Here is a 23,283-nt window from a genome sequence, read left to right as displayed (position 1 = left end):
GTCTGTAGCAGTGCATGGGATTCTTCCGTCCTAAGTGCAGGACTCTGCACTTGTCCTTGTTGAACCTCATGTCAAAGTCAGATTCAGGACTCACAATTTGTCAGACCACTCTGTTTATTAGCAAAGCGCTCTGCTAATACACCCAGATAGTTTGAGTCTTGCATGGTGCTCACATTATCTTATTTATAGAGATAAAAGGGCGTGAATTTAACAAGATAACAAAAGGAAGCAGAACTGATAAGTTTACCTGGGGCTAGACATACATATCTTATTTCCTTATTAACTGTTACCAATCTCCTGTTAATGTCCCACCATTAGCTTAAGTGAACCCATTGTTTCATACCTTAGTGTTTCTCTTCCTGACAACTATATTTCAACATTCATTATTCCTGCTTAAAGGAACATACAGCATTTCTTTAATCCATTCTATTTTTACAATATAATTCATTCTACTTTCACACTCATCAAATTTTTTTGGGCCCAATCCTCTAATTTGTCTAGGTCCCTCTGTATCCTATCCCTACCCTCCAGCGTATCTACCACTCCTCCCAGTTTAGTGGCATCTGCAAACTTGCTGAGGGTGCAGTCCACGCCATCCTCCAGATCATTAATGAAGATATTGAACAACACCGGCCCCAGGACCGACCCTTGGGGCACTCTGCTTGATACCGGCTGCCAATTAGACATGGAGCCATTGATCACTACCCGTTGAGCCCGACAATCTAGCCAGCTTTCTATCTACCTTAAGTCCATTCATCCAGCCCATACTACTTTAACTTGCCGGCAAGAATACTGTGGGAGACCGTATCAAAAGTTTTGCTAAAGTCAAGGAATAACACGTCCACTGCTTTCCCCTCATCCACAGAGCCAGTCATCTCGTCATAGAAGGCAATTAGGTTAGTCAGGCATGACTTGTCCTTGGTGAATTCATGCTGACTGTTCCTGATCACTTTCCTCTCCTCTAAGTGCTTCAGAATTGATTCCTTGAGGACCTGCTCCATGATTTTTCCAGGGACTGCGGTGAGGCTGACTGGCCTGTAGTTCCCCGGATCTTCCTTCTCCCCTCCCCCCCGCACCCTCCCCTTATTCCTCATTGCTGGCCAGCATTACCAGTACATGTAGCCTGTTGTCAGCTCCATACATCTTTATTAAATGCATGATGGTGGTAGCGGCCTACCTAGGAGGTGAATTCATGTCTTCCCATACTTGGACAATTGGCTATTGAGCGGCAGATTCAGGGAACAAGTCCTTAGTTGTGTCCAATTCATGCTGGACCCTTCTGATTGTCAAGGGTTGATTTTGAACAATGAAAAATCAACATTGAACCCCAAAAAATCAAGTTCATTAGGGCCCTGTTATACTCTATGAATTCAAAGGCCTTTCTCCCAGTTTAATGATTCCAGACAATTCGGCACTTTTGTCTGGACCTCCAGTCGCATCCATTGACTTCAGTCCATGTATGCCTGGGACTACTGGGCCATATGGCCACACACACTTACATGATGCAGCATGTAAGATTGTCTCTTTGCCATCTTCTGCCATGCTTGAGGTCAGTTTATTGCCCCAGTTGATGCTCATTGGACAGGCTTATCCGAGTAGCCCCAGAGATACTGGACTTGCTATATTAGTGGACAGAACAATATGTGCCAGAGGGTTCCGTTTGCCCATCCTCCACCAATCAGAACAATAGTCACCGATGTCACCACAATAGGTTGGGGAGCGCATCGAGGGAAGTGAAAGATTCAAAGTTTGTGGTCAGAGCAGAAAGCTTCCAGTCATATGAACATGCTGGAGCTTCGGGCAATAAACAATGTGCATCAGGCCTTTTGAGATCAGAGCTGGGGAGCACAGTTCACACATTTGCAGACAATACCACCGCAGTGTATTAAGTGAACAAGCAGGGATGAACCCACTCCAGCTGGCTTTGTCAGGAAGAAACCGTGCCCACAGCGGCACACTTACCAGGCTCTGAAAACCAGCTGGCTGAGCATCTCAGCAGGACATTCTCAGTCAACCACAAGTGATCCTTGAAGAGCAGCAGAGTGAGGCAGAATGGGGCATTGCTTCCATTGACTTTTTTACAATGAAGGGCAAAAGGAAACGTCCATTTTGTTCCCAAGCGGGGCTCAGTCCAGGGTCCCTAACTGATGCTTTCCATCTGAACTGGGGAAGAGACCTGCTGTATGCCTTGCCCATTTCCCTCGGATTCCTCGGGTTATCCTCAAACTCACATTGGACCATACTAAGCTGATTCTTATTGCACTGGCCTGGCGAAATAATGTTGGTTCTCTGGCCTTCTCAGTGTGTTAGCTCAGCCTCCCAAATCAATCTCTCTCTCTCTCTCGCCTGATCTGCTGACCCAGCACCATGCCCAGGTTATTCTTCCAGCATTTGGCAATCTACACCTCACAGCGTGGATGGTGTGTCGCTAAATGAGGAGGAAGGAAAATGCTCAGAAACAGCTCAGATAATAGCGCAATATCTGCCGCATAAGCTGTGGTAATACAGGAAGTTATCTACCTGGGAGATCGTCTGTGAGGAGACTGGCTGACCCTTCATCTAAACCACAAAGGTAGTTCAGACTATGTCGTCCCCACAGACATTCTGGACCCATTAGACAAGACCACAAGCAACAAAGATCACATTTCTCAGTGATATCTCAATAGTGAACATTTGTGCGGCTGCTACTTGGTCTTTTGTCCACACTTTAGCTAGATGTTCTACCAGATGCAAACTTTGGGATGGCTGTTCTGCAGTCTTTGTTTAAATAGAGTCTGCAGCCTTGGATTTTGGTGTGAAGGAACTGATGGGGGTTGGGTGACATCACCCTTGAATAGCCAGGGGAGGGGCTAAGACCACAGGGTCTGAGTGCCACCCCTACGAGTACTGCTAAGCAGAGTTCTCTGGCTTCGGTGTGCTGGGTGCCTGCACACCTGAATGGAATACACATCTGCACCCACATCTCAAAGAACAAGTTACAGTACAGGTAAGTATCCATTTTATATGGAGTGATGCTACAACACGTGTGAACCTCTTATGCTTAACAATCTGTCCCGCTCTGTATTTAACTTCAACACTCTGGTTTCCTTCTCCAGACCTGAAGAAGAGCTCTGTGAAGCTTGAAAGCTTGTCCCGCGCACCAATAAAAGTTGATCCAATACAAGATATTATCTTGCCCACCTTGTCTCTCTCATATCCTGGGACCAATATAATTACAACACTGTCTCATCCACTCATTGTATATAAAGTCTACCCATAGCCAATAGATAAACCCCTGTGTTCCTGTTAATATCACCTTTGTCGTCATCTCCCTCCCTCTCCATTTTTTACCAAACTGAAGATTGGATGCGTCTCTACAAGAGAGGCTCTAGGACAATCAGAAGTGATGGGCTTGATCACATTCTGCGGAGTGTTTGCTGGAGGTCACGCTAGAAGAGTATAATGGCCGTCTATTAGTGTAAACTCACCTGCTGGGTCTTTCCCTATTTAGACGGATGAGCCCTTTGGAGCAGGGTGCTGCTTCTATTTTATGTGTAAGCATCCAGCACAATGGGGCTCTGATCCTGTTTGGGGCCCCTGCAAGCTACCATAATACAAATAAAAACTTTCTATTGCTCTGGGGGTTAAATAGCAGTGGCTGAATTCTTAGGCACAAAAATCCTGTTTTGTGCAAATGTCGTAGTGCTAAAGCTGAAGGAAAAAGCATCAGAAAACATTACTTTAGCAGCGCTGTAGGCAAAGGGGATGCTGCTCTTTCCTATGGGATGTGAGATAAAAGTTAACATAAATTGTTAGGTGAGGCATTAAATCTCACCCACACTTCCACTCCCTTTCTCCTACAGCCTGCACTGCTGGAACTGCATTGTTTTAATCCACTCTTGCTCTCTCCCTGCAGCCTGACTCTCTTTGCCACGGTGTGTGAAAAGACAGTGCTGAAACGGGTGCTGAAGGAGCTCTGGAGGGTGGTGATGAATACCATGGAGAAGCTCATTGTGCTGCCTCCACTCACAGACCACACGGTAAAGCACAACCTTCTTCCTTACTCAGTGCAGAAACCATGCTCAGTCTGCTGTACGACCCTGTCTGGGTGGTGGAGTCTGCAGACCAGCCTGTTCTGAAGGGTGAGCGTTGAAAGGAAAACTATGGCCATAATCTAAGAAAATAAAGACAGGGCTTTATTGGTAATGGGTTCTTGAGGCAGAGAGAGTGCTCTCCCAGCTCAGAATCTGAGATGCCGGAGTCCAAAGCGTGACTGTCAACTGCACCAAATTGTTGAATAGGAGTCTGCAATCTTTTTCATAAGGCAATGCGCACCAAATTACCCGGTTGCTGGTGCTGACTACACTGGGTTAGCTTAACCATGGAAACGCTTTCACTTCATGATCATCAGCTCCCTAGGCTGGGGAGTTGTTTGAAGCATGACCAGGATACACCTGATTTCAAAGGTAGACGTATAGAAGTGTTCAGCTGCAGGGACCAACTGGATTAATGTGTGTCATGAACTGCAGTGACCTGTTAATGATGAAAAATTAGCCTGTCCCCTAATCATAGAATCCTAGAATCATAGAATATCAGGGTTGGAAGGGACCTCAAGAGGTCATCTAGTCCAACCCCCTGCTCAAAGCAGGACCAATTCCCAACTAAATCATCCCAGCGGGGCTTTGTCAAGCCGGGCCTTAAAAACCTCCAAGGAAGGAGACTCCTCCACCTCCCTAGGTAATGCATTCCAGTGCTTCACCACCCTCCTAGTGAAATAGTGTTTCCTAATATCCAACCTATAACTCCCCCGCTGCAACTTGAGACCATTGCTCCTTGTTCTGTCATCTGCCACCACTGAGAACAGCCGAGCTCCATCCTCTTTGGAATCCCTCTTCAGGTAGTTGAAGGCTGCTATCAAATCCCCCCTCATTCTTCTCTTCTGGAGACTAAACAATCCCAGTTCCCTCAGCCTCTCCTCATAAGTCATGTGCTCCAGCCCCCTAATCATTTTTGTTGCCCTCCGCTGGACTCTTTCCAATTTTTCCACATCCTTCTTGTAGTGTGGGGCCCAAAACTGGACACAGTATTCCAGATGAGGCCTCACCAATGTCGAATAAAGGGGAACGATCACGTCCCTCGATCTGCTGGCAATGCCCCTACTTATACAGCCCAAAATGCCGTTAGCCTTCTTGGCAACAAGAGCACACTGTTGACTCATATCCAGCTTCTCGTCCACTGTGACCCCTAGGTCCTTTTCTGCAGAACTGCTACCTAGCCATTCGGTCCCTAGTCTGTAGCAGTGCATGGGATTCTTCCGTCCTAAGTGCAGAACTCTGCACTTATCCTTGTTGAACCTCATCAGGTTTTTTTTGGCCCAATCCTCTAATTTGTCTAGGTCCCTCTGTATCCGATCCCTACCCTCTAGTGTATCTACCACGCTTCCTAGTTTAGTGTCATCTGCAAACTTGCTGAGAGTGCAGTCCACACCATCCTCCAGATCATTAATAAAGATATTAAACAAAACCGGCCCCAGGACCGACCCTTGGGGCACTCCGCTTGAAACCGGCTGCCAACTAGACATAGAGCCATTGATCACTGCCCTTTGAGTCCGATGATCTAGCCAGCTTTCTATCCACCTTACAGTCCATTCATCCAGCCCATACTTCTTTAACTTGGCGGCAAGAATACTGTGGGAGACCGTATCAAAAGCTTTGCTAAAGTCAAGGAATAACACATCCACTGCTTTCCCCTCATCCACAGAGCCAGTTATCTCCTCATAGAAGGCAATTAGGTTAGTCAGGCACGACTTCCCCTTGGTGAATCCATGCTGACTGTTCCTGATCACTTTCCTCTCCTCTAAGTGTTTCATAATTGATTCCTTGAGGACCTGTTCCATGACTTTTCCAGGGACTGAGGTGAGGCTAATCCTGGTGAACTCCAGAAGCAGATTACATTGCAGTCCCAGATATCCAGCTGCTTCCTAGGATGGGGTCCAGTCCCAGGCAGAGTAAACTCCTGGCCCTGGGTTATAAGCTAATTGTTTGGAAATGGTCCAGAAATATTACTACTTGTCCGCATTAAAGCAGGCTCTTGGCCTGGGGTTGATGTACTGAGTGGCTCTTCTTGTTTGTCACTGGTTTCTGGTATGTGTTGAAAGGTGTTCAGGTCATGGCGTCTGAAGAAGTGGTGGAGACTTGCATCTTGATGTAAATGTATTTGTCTTGTGAGAGGGAGGGCCCTTGTCTCACCCTTAAGGATATTGTAAACACCAGAGCTGTATTGCACACAGTGAATCCTACCTGTCAAGCAAGAAACTATTGCAAGGGATCCGAGCATCAAACTATAGTCTTCGCTCCACGTTCAGGTTTTAAGTGACCATGTTTGTGTTTCTTTAATCAGTTTCATTTGTGTGCTGGATTTAGAATGCAGACAATAAATAACTTTAAGGGAGGGGGGTCATGTGTGTTTTTCTAGGCTACTTTTAAGCTGCTGTGGAAAGAGTCTGTTAGTAGATTTGCGGAAGCCTGAATGTAAGAGCAGCCTTATTATGATCCTAACAATCCCTTCTAACCTGAAGAGATGAAATAAAAGCTTTCCTAGGGCACCAGGGGACGGAGCTGCTTTGGGCTTTTATGCCGGCCCCTTTTGAAGTTCCCATACTGAGTGGGAGGAAAGCACCTGATGCCACATTTCCCCCTGAAAGGCAATACATAGCTACTGCTTGCAACCCTGCTGGAAGTCACCACAGAATAGCCATTCAGTGATACTCCATATGGCTTCATGTTACCTTCTCTGACACATTCAAAATGGAGAGGCTACGAAAAGAAGCCAGAGTCCTCTCCTGCTTCTGCAGGATTTCTCCCGTTGGCAGGATGTGGCTCTCTGACAAGAGAAGCTAGTCAGCTACTGAGATGTAGGTTATAATGGAACTGTAACTCATCTATTGCTTTCACACCTCTAGGACAGCAGGCAGCAGCAAGTGTCTGAATAACACACTCAGTTCACTGGCTCATAAGCCTGTGGGTATTGAATTTCCATGGATTTCAAGATCAATGGCAACATGAGCTGCAGTAATTCAGAGAGCAATTCACACACCTCACCAATTATAAGTAAAGATCAACATTTAATTACAATACTGTCTCTCTCGGCTGAGTGGATATATGGGGTTAAGTCTCTGGAACTCAATATTTTTGGGCTTCTGAATACATCCCATTTTATTATATTATCAAAACTAATGCACATTCCTTTCGCCTTCCCCACAGTAGAGTGCACCCCAGCCCGATATTGTGTGGCTGCAGATCAGTAACCAGATACTTGATTCACACATGGACGGACGGCTCCTCAGATCTCTCTGCCTTTATTTGCTATCATTCTCATTACACAATGGGCAGCTACAGCCCACCCAGTTGATGGCCAGAATTACACACACCCCTACTGCGTTTCCTTCTGTGCCCCCGGAGAGACCTGTCTCCCCTAAACGAGTGCATGATCTGGAGTAGACACAAGATTCAGCCTCTAGAGCACGTCTACACTCCTCTTCCAACAGGACTACATGTGTGCGAAGGCAGGACCTTTACATTCACACCCACAGCATCCACATGGAGGGGTTACAGCAGAGCACTTCAATCTGAACTGCAAGTCACCCCCTCCTAGACCAAACTGCAGAGCAGTGTAGATAGATGTGCCCGAAGCGTCAAGAGCTGATTTTACCTCTCACATAGCAGCACCCTGCCTGTTATGCAAACAGATCCTCTGAAGTGGATGGCAGTGCTGCTTTAGCAGTCAGCGGGGGAGGGGGGGGAACTGTTCGGGCAGGGGGGCTGCTAGCACTCATTATGGCCTGTGGAGATAAATACAACCTCTCTGTTGCATTAGCCAAGGGCAAGGAATTCCAAGTCTGCTCCTGTAGCAAGTGTGCGGGGAGGTGGTTTACCTTAGCGTTGGGCCAGCTGAGCTAAATCATGAGCTCTGCTGGAAAGTCAGATTCTGCGCACTGCCAGGGTCCTCGGAGAACCACTTCCAAATACGAGAAGCCTTTTCTGTCCCAGGTTAAAAGCTAGCTTGTGATCGCTTCATGTAGCAAAAACACCTTAGAAGAATAAATAATCTTTTATTTTAATGGGCACTATACAGAAGCTCTGCTTGTCAGATAAAGCCTCTTAAATAGATAAACAAAATAATGCCAATAATCAAATCTAAAGGCTGTCTGATCTGAGCGCCAAACACACCTGAATGGAATAAATGTGCCTCAAGGCAGTACTTCATGCAAGCTAAAGCACTCGTGAATTAGTGCCACATAAAGAAATAAACCTGGGTACTAAGGAGCTCTTTACAGACAGAAAGACTGTGGGGTTCGTGACCGTCTGCAGACCTGTGTATTGTGTCTCTGTGTTTTGTTACATCTGTCAAATCAAGTGGCAGGATGTGTTAAACTTTGGCAGCTTACTCTTCAGAGAGTGTAAATCGGCATCGCCCATTGACGGACAGCAGCTGAGAACCCTGCCCCATTGACGGACAGCAGCTGAGAACCCTGCCTGAATGGCTTTTTTAAAAACAATCAAACCATGAACAGAGATTTTAATTATCCCCAGGCTGCAAATGATAGCTGTCTTATGTCTGTGACAGGCGCAGGTATGAAGACCAAGTGAATTTCCTTGGAAAGCGCTAGGAAAATTAGAACTGCTTACATCCTGCACCACTCAGAACTATGGGTGTCACCAGACAGATGATAGTACTTCCTGTGGTGGCCCATGCTCTCTCCCCATGTTCCTCCATGATGCTTTAACCACTTTTGTTCTGGGGATCACCAGGAACTACTTTTGTGCTAAGCACCCAATGTCAAAGGGTTAAAATATAGTAATGTCCGTATAACACGTGGAGGTTCTGCTGCTTCCAGGGATTGTTGCTGAATTTCTGCAGTGACAGTCGGGGATGGTTCATTCCCAAGGTGATGCACGTGGTACAAGGTGTCTCGAGAGTTTTCTGGTGGGATGTTTCCTTGCATGGATAAACAGCCTTTTGACGAGCCGTAGTATGTTGTTTACAAGAGCTGTCTTTGCCTGATGACAGAGCTGTCCATGTTATTTCATTTGGGCAATCCCAACTTTGATGACAAACTCATTGTAATAACGGAATAACTTCTGTTTGCAAACATATGCTGACAGAGATTGGCATTGATTGGCAGGGATAGTGCCTAGTGGGAAAGAAAAATTGGAGACTACTTATCTGAGCAGCTTTGTTCCATGAAGCATTCTGAGTCACTGGGTATGGCTCAGTGTTTCAGACCTGGCCTACTTAGGAGCCTGCAGCAGGAATGCTACGTGCCTTGGCTGGCTAATGTTGTTCAAACTCGTATTGAAAAATTCCAAAGAGGAATGACAGAACTGAACTGTGAAACATTAATATTTAAATAGCATTTTGGGGCTGCCCATTTAAAATGTCTTGTAACTTGATTTAGAAGAAGTGTGTGCTCTTCTGCTTAGCTCAGCAGGTGCTGAAACCTTAAGAACCTCTTGGAAGTAAAAATGAACTCCAGAAATCACACCGCATTTACCATTTGACCATAAATGCTGATCAAAAACTCTAAGTGCAGTCACATACATTGGTCAGGTATTGCAGTAGTGTGATTAGTTAGCAGCACCTTGTAAAAGCTACTAGGATATACCTTTCTTCCTCCTGGGGTCATTCTGCGCCACTGCGCATGCGCAGAATTCATGTTCCCTGCAGATTTCTTTGCTTCCCTGCAGAAAAAAGACTTTGACAGGGAAGCAAAGGGAAGCTGCAAGAGCAGTTACGCACCACTCCCTAGCTGCGCAGGTATATTGTTTCAGGCACCCAGAGCAGCTGGCGGAGAGGTAAATCACCGCAGGGCTAGGAACACCCCAGCCAGTAGCTCCTACCCTGATCCGGGATCAGCTGCTAGTCCTGGCTGGGCTGGAGGCAGGAGAGGACAGGACTTCCTCTTCCCCTGCAAGGAGTGGCTGGGGCTGTGTCAGACTCACCCCCAGAAACCTCCCCCAGCTGCAGGAAGCTCAGCATCCTCCCCTGCTTCCTTCCCCCATCGCTCCTCAGCTGCGGGGGAAGGGGTCACTGTATGGGGAGCTGCTCCCCCATCTGCCCAACCCCCGTGCATCTGGACTTCTCATACCCAGACACCCCCACCAAGCTTCACCCCACATCCAGAACCACCCTAGTCCTCCATATCTGAACCCTAGCCCACTGAACCTCCAATCCCTGAATCTGGAGCCCCCCTGCACCCAGACACCCTGCCTCAGGACTCCCACCCCTGCACCCAGACCACCCCCCACTGAGCTCCCTGCACTCAAACCCCCACCTTGATGAGTCTCATCCCCACATCCAGACCCCCATGCCCCTGACCCCCAACTAGCTGCACCTAGACCCCCACCTCACCAAGCCCCACTCCCCCAGCACCCAGACCCCTCTACTTCAGAGACAGCTTACAAAATGTCTACACGAAAGTTCTAACTAACAATGTGATCTGCGCTTAGTTTCTAGTCAACTCCATAAAAGCTTTGTACTCCCAGATCTGTAGGTCTGGCTATAATAGAGCTTCCAGTCTAGGGTAATACAATGTATTCACTATCTGTTTATGGGTAATCCAGCTGGATGTGTAATTGGTTTAAATAGGTGGTTTCTGCAAGCAGTGTACCGCAGCCTGCGGGAGCTCTGTATGTGGCTGTCCACAGGAAGGCTGTTTTTTACTCTAGCTAACAAATGTGTCCCTTAGAAATAGAGGAAAACAACACTAGCATGTCTGGCCCTGGGTTGGTTATGTCAAGATCAATGGACCAGCTCGATTTGCACCTTTTTCCTTTACTTGCTCAAAAATTGATTTCTAATCTTTCTCTCCTTTCTTCCACTTTAACTTCTTGCAATCATAGGGTACACAGTTGATTTTCAGTGCTGCTAAGGAACTGGGACACTTGTCAAAGTTGAAGGTACTGATGTTGTGTGTGGCTTGCATTTATGTCCTTGTATACAAACGTGAAAGTGCAGTAGTGCATAGCATGTGTTCTGTGTCTCCCCCTGTCTGTGACTGGCAATGTGCCCCTTAGAATACATGCTACTAACAGTGCTACGCTTAGATTTACTGCATGGCTTTATATTTACAGTAGATTTAATTATTTGCATGTTCAGTATAACAAGTGAACAATCGGTAATTTATTTTAAAAGGAAAAAGAAAGAACACTGAGAATCCATCCAATTCCTCTACATGTACTTGTGCAATAGAAAATGCCAAGTTTTCGCTTTGAGCTCTTTTATAAATAGTAATCAACACTTGTAATAAATGGATATCAATGGGAATGTAGGCTGCATTAGCTATTGACAAAGGAATCGTTTCTGAATTGGACTCATTGATATGAAAATAACTGTCACTTCTAGAGCAGAGCTGAACTGTGCCCAGAAATTCTGACTGCGTGGGCTCTCTGTTGCTGGAAGTTGGCATTTAGCATGCAGGCTGATCTGATGTGCTTTGACGGCACCGTAGCTGACATGAGTGTCACTAAGTGCACGCTGCCTGACAGTGAGCCAATCAAGCATTGCTCCAGGGGTCACAACAAGAATGAGATGCAAATAGAGAAATGGAGATGCTTTATACCGGTCAGGCCCTTCTGAGTATGATTTAACCTTGCTACAGAAAAACTCGTGTGCACGAGAAGCTGCAAATGAGGAATCGCAACACACGAAATTATCAATTGTGCAGCAGGGAGGATTGGCAGGAAGCTGAACTTGGTACAAGATGCTGATTAGAGAGCACTTTCCAATGCAAAGAGCATTTTTCTGACTGAATCAATGTATTTTAAATATGTTCCGTTAACACTGTTTCCCTGCCATTAAAATTCAGTTGCCTTGTGCATGTATCACATTTGTTACACTTATTGACACAAGATGCTAATGGACTGTGACTGCATCTGTTTTGTTTCTTCTCCATCAGTGTCTACCCTGCATCTCGGGACCATTATCTCTTTCCTTGAGGCACCCAGGTTTTTCAGGAGCCCCTCGGGCTCCTCTGTGGCAGAACTCAAAGCTCAGATTCCTGTGCTGGGGGCTGTGCTGTGCTACTTTGCCTGCAGCTGTGAGGCATCTAAGCTGTCTGCCTCCTTTCGTCCTAGTACCCGTGGTCGCAGATTTCAGAGGTAGCTCAGCAGAGGGGCAGCAACTGAGCTTCAGGCAGCCAGCTGGCCAAAGGCTTTGAGAGGATGGGGGACAGTCCTCCTTGTCTTCTCAAGTCACTGGGGTCACATGGAGGGCCTTTGCGACTCATAAAGCTGCTGTGAACATAAATCTGAAATGACACAAACATTCTGCTAACTGCTATTGCCTGTAAATCTGTTGGATGTAAGTTCAGTGAAATTGACATATTTTTTTTTGTACAAAGGACTTTGTTTTCAGAATTGCACATGCCTCATTTGCATAGATGCACATTCAGTGTTCCTGTGCAGCCCCTGATTTGCACGCCCACGTATTTCTGTGCACACACAAGTCCAGGATGACAGGGGAGACGTCCACTGAAGTTCGTGTGCAGCTAACATGCACATAACTGAAAGTGTACATGCACTCGTCTGTATCTGTCCCAGAGGCATTAGTTCTTCTTTGAGTGATTGCTCATGTGCATTCCAATAGGTGTGTGTGCACGCCGTGTGCACGATCGTCGGAAGATTTTTCCCCTAGCGGTACCTGTCAGGTCGACTGTGGAGACCCCTGGAGTGGTGCCTTTATGGTGGTGTATATAGGTCCCTGCCGACCCACCACCTGCTCAGTTCCTTCGTGCCGCCAGTGACGGTCATTGGAGCATAGAATCATAGAATATCAGGGTTGGCAGAGACCTCAGAAGGTCATCTAGTCCAACCCTCTGCTCAAAGCAGGACCAATCCCCAACTAAGTCATCCCAGCCAGGGCTTTGTCAAGCCGGGCCTTAAAAACCTCCAAGGATGGAGATTCCACCACCTCCCTAGGTAACCCATTCCAGTGCGTCACCACCCTCCTAGTGAAAAAGTTTTTCCTAATATCCAGCCTAGTCCTCCCCCACTGCAATTTGAGACCATTACTCCTTGTTCTGTCATCTGCCACCACTGAGACCAGCCGAGCTCCATCCTCTTTGGAACCTCCCTTCAGGTAATTGAGGGCTGCTACCAAATCCCCCCTCACTCTTCTCTTCTGCAGACTAAATAACCCCAGTTCCCTCAGCCGCTCCTCGTAAATCATGTGCCCCAGCCCCTAATCATTTTTGTTGCCCTCCGCTGTACTCTTTCCAGTTTGTCCACATCCCTTTTGTAGTGGGGGGCCCAAAACTGGACACAGTACTCCAGATGTGGCCTCACCAGTGCCGAATACAGGAGAATAATCACTTCCCTCGATCTGCTGGCAATGCTCCTACTAAAGCAGCCCAATATGCCGTTGGCCTTCTTGGCAACAAGGGCACACTGCTGACTCATATCCAGCTTCTCGTCCACTGTAATCCCCAGGTCCTTTTCTGCAGAACTGCTGGTTAGCCTCTCGGTCCCTAGTCTGTAGCAGTGCATGGGATTCTTCCTTCCTAAGTGCAGGACTCTGCACTTGTCCTTGTTGAACCTCCTCAGATTTCTTTTGGCCCAATCCTCCAATTTGTCTAGGTCCCTCTGTATCCCATCCCTACCCTCCAGGGTATCTACCTCTCCCCCCAGTTTAATGTCATCTGCGAACTTGCTGAGAGTGCAGTCCACGCCATCCTCCAGATCATTAATGAAGATATTGAACAAAACCGGCCCCAGGACCGACACCCGGGACACTCCACGTGATACCGGCTGCCAACTAGGCATGGAGCAACTCAGTCTCTTTCATTCGCAAGTGCCTACCTAGTGGTTCCTTTTTCTTCATTGTACATAGTCGTTAGTTCGTTATATACTAGTTTGTAGATAGTTGAACTTACTTTGGGGGGCTTGCCCCCGCCCTAGTTTCCCCAGGCACTGAGGCATGCCTCGGTCGCAGGGGTTTAAGGCCTGCGAGAGGTGTGTGAAACCTATGCCCACAAGCGATCCGCACACTGCTTGTCTCAAGTGTTCAGGAGAGGGCCATCAGACAGAGAAGTACCCAATCTGCAGGAGCTTTAGACCCAGGACTGTTGTTTGAAGCTCTTCCTGATGGAGTTGGCCCTCTGCCCACAGCCAGCACCGGAAGGGGCACCGGCATCATCGGTGCAAAGCGCCCCGGCCTCGGTGCAGGATGTCCCGGCACTGAGGAAGGACTCCTCCAAGGAGCACCCGCATCGCTCCCTGACTCGTAAGGCCACTGCTATCAGGCGGCACCGCATAAGAAAAAGAAGGCAGACAGGGCTCATTCCCCTGTCAAGAAGGCACGAGGGGATTCCAGCAGGGTGCGTCCTCCGGTGGGACACCCACGGTCTGGGCCTCAAGACCCAGCACCATTGACTCTGGCCCCAACAGGAGGCCCATCAAGTCCGGTGCTGGTAGACGCCCTGACTCGGGAAGATCTGGAGGAAGAGCTCGACCTTCCCGCCACACCGGATACCTACGAGGCAGCATGGGACCTCATTGCCATGACGGCACGGGCCCCGGCACCACAAGCCCAGGCACCGGCGACAGAACCGGCTGCAGCATCTATCCCGGCGCCGCATGTGGCTCCAGCACCCTTTGCGGCACTGATGGCGGCACTGCCTCTCGTTCATCATTGTGGCAAGCCTATGATGCTACCGCGCCGCTCACCATCTCCCGGTACTGGTCGGGCACAGACTACTCTTCCGAGTCAGATGCCGAGTCTTCTATATCTTGACGCAGCCACTCCTGCTCCCGGTCCCAGGACTGCATGGGTGGAATCATTGGCACCGGCCGTCGCCTGGCAGGGCCCAGTCCAATGGCCTTTTTGGACTCCTTGAGCCTACCATCAGGGTCAGGGCTCCAGGCTGGCATCGGTGGCATCTGCACCCCGTGCCCCCCACTCAGCAACGTCGCTGGCTCGACACACCCCCAGGGCTTCCGAGGACCCTGCACATGACAGGGACTCTGGGCTGTCATGTTCAGGCGCAGCACCCGAACCAGCGCCATCAGTGATACTAGAGCCACCTCCAGTCACGGGAGGCTCCGAGGCACCTGACTGGACCTCCAGAGAGCCAGAAGGGCAGGAAGATCCTGTCCCATGGGCCTTCCCCTTCTCACCAGATGAGGCGGGGGCGGGCACCACCACCACCCTTCCGGCAATGGACACCAGGACCGCCTTAGGAGGGTAGCCCCAAACCTCAATCTCCAGGCAGAGGAGGTCATGGAGGAGTCTGAACCGATGGTGGACATCCTTCCCCTGGAGGGTCCTTCTAGGGTGGCCTTGCCCCTAATAAGAACGATCCAAAACACCACTAAGGTGCTCTGGCAGACCCCGGCGTCTATACCACCCACCGCTAAAGGGGTGGAAAGATGCTATTTTGTGCCGCAGAAAGGGTGCGAACACCTTTTCACCCACCCCCAACCAGGGACTCTGGTGGTCGATGCAGCAAATCACAAAGAGGGGCAAGGACAGCCGGGTCCTGCGCCTACGTCATGGGACGCTAAGAAGCTGGACCTTTTTGGCCGAAAGGTCTAGTTGACCAGGGGGCTCAAGCTTCGAGTGGCCAACCAGCAAGCGGTACTCAGCCGCTATGCTTTCAACTCGTGGAGCTCATTGGCAAAGTTCCAGGAGTTGCTCCTGGCTGACTCGCACAAGGAGTTTAGTGCACTCCTTGAGGAGAGTAGGGTGGTCTCCAGAACCTCCCTACAGGCCGTGTTAGACTCGGCGGCTCAGATCATGGCCACCGCCATTACAATGAGGCGCAGTGCGTGGCTCCAGGTGTCGGGAATACCACCGGAGGTCCAGAACACGATTCAGGACCTCCCCTTTGACTGCGAGCTTGTTCGCCCAAACGACAGACTCTCGCCTGCACAGCCTTAAGGACTCGCGGGCAACTTTGTAGTCTTTGGGGATCCACACCCCTGCACCTCAAAGAGAGCCTTTCAAGCCTCAGCCCCCATTCTGCTTCTACTCTAGGCTTCCTAGGCAAGACTCGCCAAGGAGATGGGGCAGAAATAATAGGAGGCACCCGCCACAGTCCTCTTCAGCCCAAGGCCAGCGTTTGGCCAAACAGCCCCCTGGCCCAAAGCCAAACTCCAGCAAGTGACCCGTGCCCCACGCTGCAGAGGAAGGCAAAAAACCTCCAGGGCCTCTGCCAATCTGCCCTGGAGGAAAATTCCTTCCCGACCCCAAATATGGCGATCAGTTAAACCCTGAGCATATGGGCAAGACTCACCAGCCAGCACCCAAGAAAGAATTCTCTGTAGTAACTCAGATCCCACCCCATCTAACATCCCATCACAGACCATTGGGCATATTTACCTGCTAATAATCAAAGATCAATTAATTGCCAAAATTAGGCTATCCCATCATACCATCCCCTCCATAAACTTATCAAGCTTAGTCTTGAAGCCAGATATGTCTTTTGCCCCCACTGCTCCCCTTGGCAGGCTGTTCCAGAACTTCACTCCTCTAATGGTTAGAAACCTTCATCTAATTTCAAGTCTAAACTTCCTAGTGTCCAGTTTATATCCATTTGTTCTTGTGTCCACATTGGTACTAAGCTTAAATAATTCCTCTCCCTCCCTGATATTTATCCCTCTGATATATTTATAAAAAGCAATCATATCTCCCCTCAGCCTTCTTTTGGTTAGGCTAAACAAGCCAAGCTCTTTGAGTCTCCTTTCATAAGACAGGTTTTCCATTCCTCGGATCATCCTAGTGGCCCTTCTCTGTACCTGTTCCAGTTTGAATTCATCCTTTTTAAACATGGGAGACCAGAACTGCACGCAATATTCCAGATGAGGTCTCACCAGTGCCTTGTATAATGGTACTAACACCTCCTTAGCTCTACTGGAAATACCTCGCCTGATGCATCCCAAGACCACATTCGCTTTTTTAACGGCCATATCACATTGGCGGCTCATAGTCATCCTGTGATCAACCAATACTCCGAGGTCCTTCTCCTCCTCCTCTGTTACTTCCAACTGATGAGTCCCCAATTTATAACCAAAATTCTTGCAGGAGGTGCATTCACTTCTCGCTTTAGCGGCAGCAGAGGAGGTTCCTCAGGAGTTCAGGGGCAAGGAGTCCTACTCCTGCTATTTCCTCATCCCCAAGGCCAAGGGTGGGTTCTGGCCTCTCCTGGATCTGCGAGACCTCAACACATTCATAAGATAAGTGAAGTTTCACTTGATCTCTCTGGCTGCCATTATTCCTTCCCTGAATCCGGGGGACTGGTACACTGTCCTCAACTTCAAAGATGCGTACGTCCATATATCCATTATCCCGGCCCACAGACGATTCCTCAGGTTCGTGGTCAGTGGCCAGCACTACCAGTTCAGGGTGCTCCCGTTCGGGCTCTCAGCGGCCCCCCGGGAATTCACCAAGTGTATGGCGGTCGTGACAGCCTTCCTCCGCAAACGCCAGGTGCAAGTGTTCCCATAACTGGACGACTGGCTCGTCAAGGCCGAATCACAAGCACAGGCTGCAGAGCATGTGTCCCTGGCCCGAGCCACATTCCACAGTTTGGGCCTCATATTGAATGTGCCCAAATGCACACTGGCCCCGATGCAGAGAATAGAGTTCATAGGGGCTCTCTTGGACTCCATGCAGGCCAGGGCATTCCTGCCTGAGTTGTGCTTTCAAGCGCTCACGGACATTGTCGAAAACCTTTGCCAGTTTCCCACAACCACGGCCAGAAATTGCATGAAGCTATTGGGGCATATGGCAGCCTGCACATACATGGTCCAGCACGCCAGGTTACGCCTTCGGCCACTCCAGGCGTGGGTGCACAGGCCGGGCAGGGACCCGCTGGACACGATAGTTACCCTCCCCCCTCGCATCCTCGAGTCTCTCCACTAGTGGCTGAAGCCACAAGTGGTCTGTGTGGGAGTACCCTTTGCCAAACCCGAATCTGTTCACTGACACCTCGGCGCTCGGTTGGGGAGCGCACCTGGGCAATATCAGAACCCACGTATGGTCCCATGCAGAACTATCACTGCATATCAACATAAGGGAGCTGAGGACGGTTCGTCTGGCATGCCAAGCGTTCCAGGCCCTCTTTCAGGGCGCGTGTGTGTTGGTGCTGACAGACAACACTGCAGCGATGTTCTATATAAACAAGCAGGGTGGTGCTCGCTCCTCTCCCCACCAGGAAGCCCTCGAGCTGTGGGATTTTTGCATCACCCACTCAATGCACCTAGAGGTGTCGCACCTTCCGGGAGCGCAAAACGATCTAGCCGACCAGCCTCAGCCGCTGGTTTCACGATCACGAATGGTCCCTTAGGCCTGACATTGCGCACTCAATTTTCCAGAGATGGGGCTCTCCCCACATAGACCTGTTCGCGATGCAGAGCAACAGGAAGTGCCAGCGGTTCTGCTCCTTCCTAAACCACTGCCCAGGCTCCATCGTGGACACCTTTCATGGACGAGTCACCTGCTGTATGCGTTCCCGCCCTTTCCTCTCATACACAAAGTCCTTCTCAAGGTTCGCTGGGACGGGGCTTCCTTGATCCTCATGGCACCAGCGTGGCCCCGCCAGCACTGGTTCACCATGTTGATGAACTTCTCAGTCGACAGACCAGTAGCTCTTCCCATGTGCCCGACCCTCATCACACAGGACCACAACCACCTACAACACCCCAATCTGGAGTCCCTCCACCTGATGGCGTGGAAACTCCATGGCTGAACCCTCTTGAGCTTCAGTGTTTGGACCCAGTGAGGGAGGTCCTGCTGGGAAGTAGGAAACCCTCCGCTCATGCCACGTACCTGGCAAAGTGGAAGCGTTTTTCCATCTGGTCTCTGCAGAGGGGAACCGAACCGCAACTAGTGCCAATTCCCTTGTTTTGGACTACCTGTTATATCTCCAGCAGCAGGGGTTGGCAATATCATCTCTCAGGGTACACCTGGCTGCTATTTCGGCCTTCCACCCGGGGGGCAGTGGGTAGGTCAGTCTTCAGTAATCCCATGGTGGCTGGTTTCTCAAGGGCTGGGACAGACTTTATCCCCAGGTATGACAGCCCATTCCCCAGTGGGTCCTCAACCTGGTCCTGTCTGCATTCATGGGGCCCCCTTTTGAGCCCATGTCAACCTGCCATCTGTCCTACCTTTCCTGGAAGGTGGCCTTTCTCGTGGCCATAACCACGGCTAGAAGGATATCTAAGCTCAGAGCACTGATTTCTGAGCCCCCCTATACGGTCTTTTATAAAGACAAGGTGCAGCTACACCCCCACCCTACGTTTCTGCCAAAGGCAGTCTCCCAGTTTCATATGAACCAAGACACATTTTTACCTGTGTTCTTCCCTAAGCCCCATGCCAGTAACAGAGAACGCATGTTCCATTCCCTGGACGTTAGGCATGCCCTAGCATTCTACATTAAGTGCACAAAGCCATTTCGTAAGTCACCGCTGCTCTTTATTGCAATCGCAGAAAGGATGAGGGGGCTCCCGATCTTGTCCCAGCGCATTTCATCATGGATCACGTCCTATATCAGGACTTGCTATGACCTGGCAAAACTTCCAGCCCCTCCGCTTACGGCACACTCCATGAGGTAGCACTCCATGACGCAGGTGTTGTCCGCAGCGTTCCTGGTGCAGGTCCCTATCCAGGACATATACAAGGCAACAACATGGTCTTCCATCCACACCTTCACGTCACACTACACCATTACCCAGCAGGTGAGGGGCGATGCAGCAGTCCTGCACTCAGCAACCAGGTGAACTCCGACCCCTCCCCCCAAGGGAAACTGCTTGGGAGTCACCTATTGGAATGCACATGAGCAATCACTCGAAGAAAAAACGGTTACCTACCTCTCGTAACTGTTGTTCTTTGAGATGTGTTGCTCATGTCCATTCTAAATCCCTCCCCTCTGTTGGAGTATTCCAGCAAGAAGGAACTGAGCAGGCGGCAGGTCGGCAGGGACCTATATACGCTGCCATAAAGGTGCCACTCCAGGGGTCTCCACCGCCGACCCTGACGGGTACCGCTAGGGGAAAAACCTTCCGACGATTGTGTACATGGCACGCGCACACCTATTGGAATGGACATGAGCAACACATCTCGAAGAATCACAGTTACGAGAGGTAGGTAACTGTTTTTTCTAATAGAGCACTGAATCCAAATGAGCTTTGTCAGAAGAGCAAAGGTTCCAAAGGGGTGTCGGTTCTGCAGGCCTGAGTAGCTGTAATCACTATGTTTAAGTCTAAAAGAGAGAGCACGAATGAAAGGCCATGCTGAGCCACCTTGGCTTCTCTGCCATTTGGCAGGATGCTTAGGAGATCTGAACCACTCCTTGCATTTTTAATACAAAAAGGAAAGGCTAAAGAAAGCGCAGGCATGTCTAGTAACTCAGCTGAAAAACTGAAGCTGGCAAACTGGACAACAGTGGTCTCTTGTCCTGTTGATGAATCGAGTCATGTGTTTTAGAGTAATGTCACGGTCCGAAAAGTGACCATGAAAATGGCACATTGGTAATATGCATATTTGATTCCCAGGTATCTTCTAAACATCATCTGCTCAGTTTGCTGAATGGAAACAAGTTTTTCCTGCTGTCTGTGCTTGAGCCCATCTACAGCGTCCATGGAGCAGGGAGCTTGCAGGCCGCTCTGCCTCCCGTTGTCCCAGAATGGCCAGCTCGGTTCTGACTCCAGATCTTTGTTGCTGATGCTGCTGTCTGAAGCAAGGAAGAATGCAGCTGGCTCTTTCTTGTGCTGATCACAGCCATGCTGGCAGTCAGTGAAATTGTGTTCTCACTTGAAATCTTGGAATGAAGTGTTTTTATTGTGTTTGCAAAGTGCTCCTGGCTTGCAAGGCCACACCTCTTGTACTCTGTTATGGAAGCGATGATGGCTGATGAAAATAAGCTGCGTATGCAGGAGATGAAGATCACAGGCAACTCTTTGACTGCAGATGTTGCGATGCTGAAGCTCTTGGGCTGATAAATCCATGTAACATAGTTAGATATTTTGCTTACTCTGAAGAACTCCATGTGGAAGCAAACACATGTTACTCCCCAAATGGTAACGCGGACCAAGGTCCGTTTCAGTAGCAGCTCAAACATCAGAGAAGAAGAAGAGTTTCAAAGGTTTAGGAGAAAGAAAGGCTGATCTCCTAGTATGGGCTCCAAAGGTAGAGAATCTCCCAACTGGCAGACGGACGTAGGAGCCGTTTCAACAGGACTTAGCAGCAGATGAGAGAGCTGCTCTATGTTCTGGAAATACCGCTACCTTGATTAGACAATCCCAGTCCCAGGATAGGGTAGCCGGGTGCTCTAGACGAATGAGATGCTTATTCTGAGACTGACTGAAGAGAATGCTTTGCCCTCTGTGTACAGGAATGTGAAGCAGCATCAGCTTCAACTGAGCTGCTTGCAGCTCATAAGAGAAACGGAAGGAAAACTCCTGGTTCCTTAGCGGAAGAAATGCTGTTCAATACTGGCCATTGCCTGGAGAAGAGACTGCTGTGGTCTCACTGGGTAGTTCCACACATCGGTGCTGCTCTGGGATGCAGCATTAGAACCTGTTAAAGGGCAAACCAGTAACTGTGTGAATCCTAAACCAGAAGCACCTGCCCCATCCCAGAGCCAGGTACGCAGGCAAAGATTTTCAAATCAGGGGTCTAAAGTTTTGGTTCCTTCCATTTATACTAAAAGACCTGACAACGTGGGCTGATTTTTTTTTTTCTTCCCCAAAGCATGGAGCACCCAATAACTACCATGGACTTCAATGGGAGCCACTGGGCACCAGCACTCTTGAAATACAGGCTACTTAGGTCCATCAATGGCTATTAGCCAGGCTGGGCAGGGATGGTGTCTCTAGCCTCAGTTTGCCAGAAGCTGGGAATGGGCGACAGGGGATGGATCACTTGATGATTCTCTGTTCTGTTCATTTCCTCTGGCATTGGCCACTGTCGGAAGACAGGATACTGGGCTGGATGGATCATTGGTGTGACCCAGTCTGGCCGTTCTTATGTTCTGTATGGACGTAGGAGCCGAACTTTGTTTGAAAGTCTGGGCCATGTGAATCTAGGCCAGCTGCGCGCACATGTTCAGCGTGAGGGCTGAACACATTACTTTGCAAAGGTCAAGGGGCCACAATCTATACTGAACTAAAGGAGGAGCCAGGCTCAACCACATAACAAATGGAACATCAGCCAGGTCAGCCTCTGGAACAAGCACCTGGCAGTAAGAGAACAATACATGTACCTATCTTTGGTCATTATGAAGATTGACTGGGCTCCCGTGGCAAATGTTAGAAATACAAGACAGGAACAGGTAGGCTACATCATGGCTCTGTTTGCTATGAAAGGGACACAGTAGCCAGGCAGGCATGTCTCCCTGAAAGGTGTCATGCAGCAGTCAGAGTTCCCAGTGGGAAAATGTCTGGGTTTTGACAGACCCGATACATTCACAAAATGTGTAGTGGCGATATTGTGTGTAATAAATTGCATTGACTGCTTCCCCTACATATTGACCACGAACGCTGCTGCTACTAAAATTCCAAACCTCTCAGCAGCTCAAATGGCCAAACCACCTGCTGGAGAAACTCTCCTTCACCTCCCAGAATGTAGAATTTACTCTCCAAACATAGGATGGCCTGAGGCCTAGCCTGCAAAGAGAGAGTGCTTGGCCCGGTGACAGGTCTGCAGGTTGATTGTCTCATGACACTTGACTAGAAATACATTCTGTTAACAGTATATTCTAACAGATGGGCAATTGGAAAAGGAAGATTTCCAGGGGGATACACAGCACTGATTTTTAGTTGTGGTAGGTCCCAAGATTTCCATATTTTAGGTAATTTTTAGAAGTTTCTAGACTGTATTCCTCTTCTTCCTTTGATGATCTGTACTGTTTCACTCGGCACCAAGGCAATCAGCCTGTTTGCATGGAGGGATATGAAAAATACAGTAGGACCAATACATTTTTTCCCCAAAAAAATCTCTCAAGCAGTTTTTCTGTCCAAGTTGTGACACACACAGAATACGTCACTGTGGGCTGAAGGTTCTGTTAGTAGTAGTTTTGGGGCGAGCTGCATAATTCATGAGTGACAAGCAAATTTGTCATTTAGGGCTTTTCATGACACAGGGCTGCAGAGTACAAGCTTGGATTAAAATGCAATCTGTCACCATTGTGAGTTTACCTCCTTCCCTCTTGTGCACACAACAGAATTGGAGGAAACCTGTTTTTTTTATCGGTTGCATCAAAGAATGATTCTGAAAGAGTCCCTATCCCTCTTTCTTACATAGCTGAAT

The 23,283-nt window shown here is 48.9% G+C and overlaps 1 protein-coding gene across 1 annotated transcript in view; it reads left to right on the top strand.

Moving 5' to 3' along the window:
• Positions 1-23,283, top strand: part of UNC13B (unc-13 homolog B) — a 354,074-nt gene that overhangs the window by 318,599 nt on the left and 12,192 nt on the right. Inside the window, exons 31-32 of the mRNA XM_029913862.1 lie at positions 3,896-4,019; positions 10,881-10,937. Coding sequence (XP_029769722.1) covers positions 3,896-4,019; positions 10,881-10,937 — 181 coding nt within the window. The remainder of the gene's footprint in view (positions 1-3,895; positions 4,020-10,880; positions 10,938-23,283) is intronic.

Source organism: Terrapene carolina, unplaced genomic scaffold, assembly GCF_002925995.2.
Source record: "Terrapene carolina triunguis isolate 2854851 unplaced genomic scaffold, T_m_triunguis-2.0 Scaffold998, whole genome shotgun sequence".
Classification (NCBI taxonomy): domain Eukaryota; kingdom Metazoa; phylum Chordata; order Testudines; family Emydidae; genus Terrapene; species Terrapene triunguis.
This window is presented reverse-complemented; position numbering and strand designations above follow the sequence as displayed.